Source organism: Pteropus vampyrus, unplaced genomic scaffold (assembly GCF_000151845.1).
Source record: "Pteropus vampyrus isolate Shadow unplaced genomic scaffold, Pvam_2.0 Scaffold31, whole genome shotgun sequence".
NCBI lineage: Eukaryota > Metazoa > Chordata > Mammalia > Chiroptera > Pteropodidae > Pteropus > Pteropus vampyrus.
Window position 1 is genome coordinate 969,660 of NW_011888812.1, and position 9,159 is coordinate 978,818.

The 9,159-nt window shown below is 42.0% G+C and overlaps 1 protein-coding gene across 1 annotated transcript in view; it reads left to right on the forward strand.

Annotated features, from left to right (window-relative positions):
- The first annotated feature begins 1,772 nt into the window (after positions 1 to 1,772).
- CAT (catalase) overlaps positions 1,773 to 9,159 on the forward strand; it is a 29,648-nt gene continuing 22,261 nt past the window's right edge. The window contains exon 1 of the mRNA XM_023528790.1: positions 1,773 to 1,943. Within this exon, the coding sequence (XP_023384558.1) occupies positions 1,878 to 1,943 (66 nt within the window). The 5' untranslated portion in view covers positions 1,773 to 1,877. The remainder of the gene's footprint in view (positions 1,944 to 9,159) is intronic.

The following is a 9,159-nucleotide window of genomic DNA, read 5'->3' on the forward strand; positions in this document are numbered from 1 at the left end:
AAACCATGGGCTCTGGAGATCACTGAACAGGGCTAGAATTCTGGCTCTATCCCTTAATAATCGTGTAACCTTGGACAAGTTATTTATTTAATCTTTCTGTGCCTCAGTTTCCTGATCTGTAAAATGAGGATAATATTAGTACCTAAATCTTAGAGTTATTGGGAGGATTAACTGAGCAAATTCACACAAAAAGCTTAGAACAGTCCCTGGTACAGAGGAAGCAATCAACCAATTCTAGATGTGCAGGACTACAACAGAGAGGAACTCAAAAGCTACAACAGAGAGGAACTCAAAAGCTCTCATGGAGCTTACACGCTACTGGCAGTGTGGCTGGGTTGCGTGGGGAAAGACATCACACAAATTACACACCTATTAATATCTTTACAATTGTGTTAAGTGTAATGAAGGAAAAACAAAGGGCACTAAAGATCAATCTGTGAGCTGCTTTTCCATGAACTGCGAAAGTTAAGCTTTTATGACAGATTCTCGATATCACACTTTTGTAAAATTAAGAACATTTGAAATTTCCCCTATTATATATCAAGCCATTATATGTAGTTTGATTGAAAAAAAAAATCAAACTTAAAAGTTGAAAACTTTTCATTTGAAGATGCTGGTATAGTTATACACCAAGGTGTTTGAAGAGAATTCTTAGCACCTGAGACGGGGGGAAATCATTGAATCCATTTGATTACAATGACAAGCCAGTCAATGCCTTATTAATATTTCACTTTTCAACATGGCTCTTTAAGGAGAATTTTCAAAATTCTTATTCTTGGAAAGGCAAGATTACATAGTGGTTCAGGGCCCAGGTTTTGAAATCGGGAGACCAAGGATCTAGGCTCGGACATTTCGCTAACTTTTAAGCTTCAGATGAGTTTCTCCACCTCTCTTAAGCATCAGATTCTTCACATTTAAAATGGAGAATAACAAAGTTTTCATGGCAAGATTGTTGTGAAGGTTAAATAATATAGTCTGGTAAACATCTAGCAGCATCTAGTACATAGTAGACACTGTAAAAAGGGGAACTGCTAATCAAAACGGAAACCTAAAAGGCTGAGCTTTCTTGCTATGAATTTTAGACGATTAAGACCATTAAAGACTTGTCAATGTTTCATTTTTGTTTTTTTTAAAAGGCACGTTTTTCTATACATATAGTCTGTGCTAAAGAGGAAATAACATAATATAAGAGAGTAAGATTACTGGGTAAGCCTTACTTGCAGAATCAGTATTGGCATTTAATCCAAATTCCCATCAATCTTTTAGTTGCAAATAATAGTAACATTAGGGTATGTTAAAAGCTCACTTTGCACAGAGGAATTCAGCTCAGGATTTCTGACTGTTGAAGAGCTGAGAGCCTATTTCCAGAGTTCAAAGCTCCACCCAGGAGGGCCTAATCTTCCCTCAGCAAAACTGGCAGGCCTCGAACGCCCGCGTCCCGGGGCAGCTTGAAAGATTCTGATAACCGGGGGTGAGTCCAGTCCCTGTTTGTAAGGCCAGCTCCTGGGTTCATTAATTCCGGAGTTTGGAAGTCGGAAGGGCGTAGCTCCCCTCCTTTCCACAACGCTCTCCAGCCCGTCCCCATCCTCGGGTACCGTCTCCCTCTTGGAGCCCCTGCTCCTCACCCCTCTGCTCTTCACCCCTCTGCTCCTCACGGGTTCACCCCCGTCCTTATTTGGCTTTGATCCCATCCTGCCTAGAGCTCGAACGGTTAATCAGGAGGCGGTCCTCCCAAGCGCGCGGGACGAGGGGCGGAGCTTGTTGGCATTTGAGGTCGCCCGGTTCAGCGCCCGGGCTGTAGACGCCGTAGACCCGCTGAAGGTGTAGACGCGTGATCCGAGGTTGCTTGTAACGTTCTGCTACGCCAGTCGGACACCATGGCAGAAAAACGGGATCCAGCCAGTGACCAGATGAAGATTTGGAAGGAGCAGCGGGCGGCGCAGGTACACTCTGCGCTCTCCGAAAGCTGGGCGTCAGCGAGTAAACAGCCTTGGCTTCCCCAGCGCAGCGAAGTTCCTGGGGCTGTACCCCTGATCAAGGGCGGGGGGATGGAGTTGGGGAGCTGCTTTTCGTTTCAGATGGAGTTACATTCGCGGGGATGAGGGGAGAGGGTTCTGTGGCGTGGGGCAGCGGGCCTGCAGGATTGGTGAGTGGTTGGTTGGTGCAGGCTGTGGCGCGTGCAGGGCGCGGCCGCTTGGCTCCGTATTCGCACTTTTGCCAGCTGGGACAAAGGTAGCAGTTTGAGAAGGCAGTGGAGAAAGAGGCAGAGAGCTGCAGCTGCAAGAAAGGAAGTGAGGGGGGAAGTGGGGACAGGCTCTGTTATGGACTTGCTCAACGATAACTACAAGCGTTCATATTTGAGGAGTGCCATGGGGTTACGGACCGTGTCTTATCATCTCGATATGCCTAGCACTTATCACGGTGACTGATATCTAGTACGCACAGCATTAAACGACTAAATAAAAGAATTTTTATATCATTATTTGCACTAAAAAAAAATCATGCCTAACATTTTAGCGCTAGAAGCGACATTGGGGATTAATTAATGTGTTTATTCACACCTATTCTTTGAGTGCCTACATGTGCTAGGCACTGTGCTGTGGGGGAGAGGGGTGTACAAATTTCAGTGAGGCCAGAACTAGGATTTCGAGAGGCTCAAAATTGAGCCTGGGACACACAAGACAGATAAACAGTTGATTACCATTTATTGTAGTTAGGGCTCTTACATAGATTATCTATAAAGGGAATGACTGACAGGCTTCCCAAAGCAGGTGACATCTGAACAAGAGCTTTAAAAATGAGTAGGAGTCCAGCACAGTGGTGGTGTAGGAGACATTCCTGGCCTGCATCCAGGAGTGCAGAGTCTTAAAGGGTGTCTTTGAGGAGGTAGAATTAGATGAGAGCCCATAGGGTCTGGGTCATCTTATCAAATTGACCCAGAGAGTCTGAGGGACTTGCTCAGTTCCCATGATGGCTGGTTAATGGCAGAGGGAGGACTAGAGTCATGCTTTTTCTCAATGCCTAGTGCTCTGTCTTTATGAAATGAGGTATTAATGCTAAGTGCTCTCAGATGGCTTTATAGTTCCCTGAAGGTGAGAAGGCTGCCTTTCTCTTCTAACGGCCTAGAAAAATCTCTCTTCTCATCCTACCCTTTATTCTATGCCACTAAGGTAGCTCAGTTTTTCATGAGTTCTTAAAGTGAACCAGAGAGACCTCAGAGTCTTGTCGATCAAAGACATCCAGCTAATTAGTGGAAGAGTCAAGATTAGAATTCAGCTCTTGAAGCCAGAACTCTTTCCATACCCAGTGGTTGCTAAATCCTAGTTCACACAGAACTTTTCATGAATACTTGGTGAATTGAGAAAAATATGGACAATGTAGTGAGTTTTTCCATAAAACAATATTTATTCATTTTTCAAGGACTCTTCTTTATTTTGAGACTAGCTTGCCTCTTCATTATTTAGGAGAATAAGACCCTGCTGGTGATTTACCCTACATGGTTATCCATGAGAAATAGCTGCCCCACAAAACACATCCACAACTGGGGGAACTTATAGTTGAAATTGCTGTCTCCTCTGCCTCTGGCATCATAATGCACCGTGGACATTGTCCTGATTGGCAGTCCCCTCAATGTCTTGTTATTCCTCACTTTTAGCTGCTCTGAGTGAAAACATCTTATTTCTTTGAGACGATCTCCCCACCACACCCAGACCCTCCAAAAAGAATTTTGCATGTGTCACAAAGCCCATATAAATTCCAATGCTTTATTTTGAAAAATTTCAAACATCCAGAAAAGTTGAAAGAATTGTGCAGTGTATACCCATATATCCACCATCTAGATTCTACAGTTAACATTTTGCTATATATCTTTTATTACATGTATTCCATCTGTCTATCATTCCTTCATACCCCCATTAACCCATTTTGGGGCATGCATTTCAGAGTAAGTTGTAGACATTAGACTTTACCCCTAAACACTAAGCATGAAAATGGACAGAGTTTAATGTTCATGTTTTTAAGGTAATACTTATATACAGTGAACTTTAGAAATATTAAGCAGACCATTCCATGATATATACACCTGTGAATCCTATTCCCTTACTGAGATATTGAAGATTATCACCACCCTGGAAGGTTCCCTCACGCATTTTCCCAGTCATTTCCGGCAATCCCTGTAGTCCTGCCCCAGGCAACCAGTGTTGATTTTCCTTTTTAACCATTGATTTATGTACTTTTTGTGTAATGCTTCTTTCATTTGGCAAAAATGTTTTGTTTTAAGATTCATTAATGTTGCATGTATCAACAGTTGTTTTTTTTTTAATGACTGAGTGGTGTTCCATTGTATGACTATCCCACCATTTGTTTATCTTGTTACTGGACACCGAGGGTATTTCCAGTGTTTGGCTATTATGAATAAAGCTGCTATGAAAAACTCTTACACAGGTCTTTGTGTGCACATATGCTTTTATTTCTCTTAAGAAATATGCAGGAATAGAAATACTGAGTCATAGGGTATGTGAATGTTTTACGAGGACCTGCTAAGCCTTTCCCTAAAGTGGTTGTACCACTTCATATTTCCATCATCGATGTCTGAGAGTTCCAGTTGCTCCACATTCTGTCAGCTTTTAGTGTTGTCAGTCTTTTAATTTTAGCTGTTCTGGTGGGTGTGAAGTGATGTCTCGTTGCAGTTTTAATTTTCATTGCTCTGATGATCAGTAGTACTGAGCATCTTTTTACGTACTTATTGATTATTGGTATATGTTCCTTGGAAGTATCTGTTCAGATCTTCTGTTCTTTAAAACATTGGGTTGTCTTTTTATTATTAATTCATAGCCCATATTTTAAGTTAAATCGTGCGTGGGTTGTTTAGTACTAATATGTTTATACCATTATACATTTTGAGATCTATAATAATAGATCTATAATAAAAATAGATCTCAAAATGTATAATGGTATAAACATATTAGAAATTTATTTCTCTGTTACATAATGAACCAAAGTGGTTTGAGGTTGAAAAGGGGGAGTGAATGATACTCTGCTTCCCACAGTTATTGGGGTCTCTGGGCTGAAGGAGGCTGTCCCCTTGTTAACACATGGCTTTTAAGGTTGCTGTGGGCATCACTGTTAGCCACAGAAGGTTAAGAGCATGGAGGAGTGTGTGTGGAAGGTTTGGGGCCCAGGCTTGAAGCGGTGTAGATCACTTCTACTTATATTCCATAGGCTAGAACTTTGTCACTTTGTCACATGGCCACACCTAACCATGAGGGAAGCTGGGAAATGTAATCTACCTCTGTGTCCAGGTAGCTGACCCTACTACATTATTCAAACCATACATTCCAAGTTTGTCGAAAATCTATCCAGCTATTGTCTTGTGATGTGAATAGCAAACAGACATAGTCTATTTTTAAAAGCTATTTTCTTTGAACTTTCTTACATTAAAATATTCTTTCTGTTAGAAAATTTTGATAGTAATGGATAGTATTTTTTTTAAAAACTCCCCTGTTTGAGAAATGCTTTTATATAAATGGGCAGCTGTGCCCTCTCACTCCCCAAGTTATTTTTACTTCTACTGGACTGTGAGAGCTTTCAGTTTTGGAACTACTGTCAGAGGGCACCACATCGTGTCCTCTTCCCGTAAGACCCAGATGCAGAATGCCAAGCTGGGTGTATCCACCTTTGGAACCAGAGTGTTGCTCTATGAGTAAGCAGTTTATTGGGCATCTCTCCTTGTGCTCAGATTCTGTTGCTGACCAAATGAGCTGGGAGCTTTGTAAACTTTGATGGGCGAGCACTGAATCAAATATGTTTGTAGGTATGACTTGGATCTTCTTAAAGATCTTTATTTCTTTCTCTCAGAGTACATTCAGGAAGGAGGGTGCTTCTCCAGCTATTCCCAGTCACTCTGGTTGGAACTTAAGTGGGAACTTTGTTGCTCACTGCTTAGAATGCCATGTGCTCTTCCTTTGGGATACTTAGGCTTAATTAGCGGCCTCTGATCCCTTAAAAATCGGAGAACTGGAATGCGAAGCTATCATTATGACTCCTTTTGGATTCAAAGTTAGGGTTTGGCAGTACCATTCTTTATCAATTTAAAAACAAAAAATAATGTTTAGTAAGTTCTTGGAACTTCTGTGAGCAGGGGGCACTAATCAGTGGAAACTATGTTGATAAAATGTTTCGCCAGATAAAGTCAATCTTAGTACTACCAGGAAGATGTCTATATTCATGCCTTAACTCCGGCCCAAAAAAACAAACAAACAGCAAAGCCAAAATGGAATTTAACTTTGAGTCTCTACTTCTAAACGTGGTGCCAGTTTTTAGCCAAACCAAAGTACCAACTTCCACAGCAGTTTTTATAACAATTTTTTCTTAGGTGTTTGATCAGAATTTAAAGTTGTAAGTTAAAATATTTCCCTTTTGTGTTTTGGAGGGGTGATGCGGGGAGAGGAAATAGGCTGCTTCTACTTCTTCGTGCTTTGAAATAATCTTTCTTGGCCATTTCAAATCGATCCAAAGTGTAATTTATCACTTGTTGAATCTACAAGCATTTGTTGTGTACTTGTTGATAACTGTCAGGTGTTAGGGATAGAGATGTAAAAGGCGTATGCTGTCTAGAGAGAAAACAGACAATTATAATATTTTGTTCTGTGGGGCACAAAAAGATGCCCTCGGCCCAGCTTGAAGGTTCAGGGCAGGAGAAAAGTTTAAGAGAAGCTTATATGGATGTTCCGGATAACTAGCTGCCAGGAAGATGTAAACATGTTAATAGGTACGAGTGCTCCTTTTTGAGAGAAGGTGGGGCACTCTTCAAGTTACTTAAATTATCTGAGCATATAGCATCACCCATTAAATGACAATAATAACATTTATCTCACTGGATTATTGGGAAGCTTCAGTGAGATAACTTGTGTAAAGGTAGCTAGGATAAAGCCTCGTACATGGCAGGTACTCCAGAAGTGGTAGTTACAAAGGGAAATTAGAAATTATATACAGTTCTATCAAATGCATTGATTCTGTCTGTCTTTTTGGTTAGCTTTGGACCAGAAATAGGCATGCTCCTCTGCCCCCCATCATATCACTAGAGAAAGCTCAAAGCTGGCATCGTGAGATGTTTCTTTTGTCTGTTGCTTATAAAAAACAAAGGATGTAAGCTACGGGGCATGACCATGTTTTCGTTTGACAGCACTCACTGTCTTGCAGGAGCCCTCTGCCTTCCCTCCTCCAAGACTGCAGACCTGAACCATTGTGTGTACAGAACATAGGGATGCCTCTTGCCAGGCTATGTGTCCATGGGGACGGGGAGGACAGGGACCATGCCAGGTGAATAAATGAGGGTCGAAATGAGTGCACCTGAAGGTCCCCTTGTTCTAAATGCTGCACCATCCAACCTGCAGAGGGGTCACCTTGGGATCGTTGAACTTCTAATGTGGGCCTGGTGCATTACAGCTGGCTTTTTGTGTCCTTGACGTGCAGACAAACTCTGACTTACTTTTCTCTCCAGCCATTTAACTCCCAGCCTCTGTCTGAAGTCTGCTATCCTGTCGCTCTCATCTCTTGGTCAGGTGGTTGCTGCCTGTGCCATTTGTGGACTTTCCATTTTCCTCTTTCTCTCCTTTCTTTCCCTCCTGTCACCTCTGCCCTCTCAGCTTCTGCAGGGAGTAGCTTCATCTGACTATATTCATTTAATCAGGTATCATCTGCCAAGTCTTTCCTTTCCTGGATATTTTCGTCATTGCTCGTAGCTGTGGAGGACTGTTTTTCACTGCTTCCACTTGAGAGTGCAGAATGGTTTTGGACATTTGACCTAAACAAAAACAAACTGTAGTTACATTGGCGTTGATGACGGCGCTTACTCCATGGAACTGACCTGAGAATTAGAGCACAGGATGCTCGCCGCCTTCTTTCTGAGGCGCTTCCGCTCCTCCTCCACTTTTATCAGCAACATTCTGGAGAGAGACTGTATTCATAACCTCTGCTTCTTTCCCTCCTGTTTATTCCTTAACCCCTCACGCAAATCTAACCTGTCCCCGATTTAAAGTCAAAGAAAAATTTTAAAACGTCTTTATTATCATAGGACCTCAGATGCCCCCAACTGATGAAATCACAAGCAAGTTACACTGCTATCATTGCTCTGTCTGGCTCTCGTTATTTTACTTACCTCTAAAACTATCCGGCATAGTCACGAGAGACCCCCAGGTTTCCAAGCCCAGTAGCCTCTTTTCAGCACTCATTCATTGCATTGATTCTTTTCATCTCAACAAATAGACTGCATCCTTCTTCACACCTTCTAATAAATACTCTCATCTTTAGCTCTGAGGTCAGTTTGTCTTATCTAAGGTTGCCCTAAGCATCTCCTGAAGTCAGGGATCTTTTCTCACGGGCCTGCCTTCCGTGCTGCTGACCCGCAGAAGCTTTTCCTGCTCCAGGTGTTTTGAATGCAAATTGCATACACGTTAGCTTGTGTGAGGAAGGCTGCTAAAAATGAGGACAATTGATCTATTAGAGCAGGGGATTAGAAGAGGTGTTCAATGCGCCATTTCTAACTTAAGGGGGATTTAATAGTGTGTGTGAATCTCGTTTATTAATTCTGCAAGTTCCAAGGTCTCTTTTATTCAATACATTTTCCCAAAGAGCTCATGGTACTTTCATAGTTTTTTTTAAGTGATCCCCTCCCCCAATATGTCCTTCTGAAGAAGAGGCAGGTCTTGAGTTTGTTTAGTATTCAGGACAAATGTGGTTGGAGAGTCAAAGTTACAGACTCCACTCCAGGTTTGTGGAACTTCTGAGCATAGTGCTTTTCTGGGTATGTGAAGTGGGTACTCTTGACTTTTTCATCAGAAGACCTTTTTGCGTTGTTCTCCCAAGATGGAAGTGCTTAGCTTTGCTTCATCCATCCATCTAACCCTGATTTCCCAGGCGAAGACATTGGAGAGTCAATTGTCTGTGGTCAAACGCAGAGTATATGACCATGGAATAAGACGAAGCTAAGAAGAGCTGCCCAGGATCACGAGGAGCTTAAAGAACACTGCCACCACCCTAGAGAAGGGACAGTGAGAGGCTTCTCATGTAACTGAAATTGGAGAATTGAGTGGATTGAAACTAATTCTTTATTACAGTAAAATAATGTATACCATTTCAAAAACATTTAAGATCTTTAGA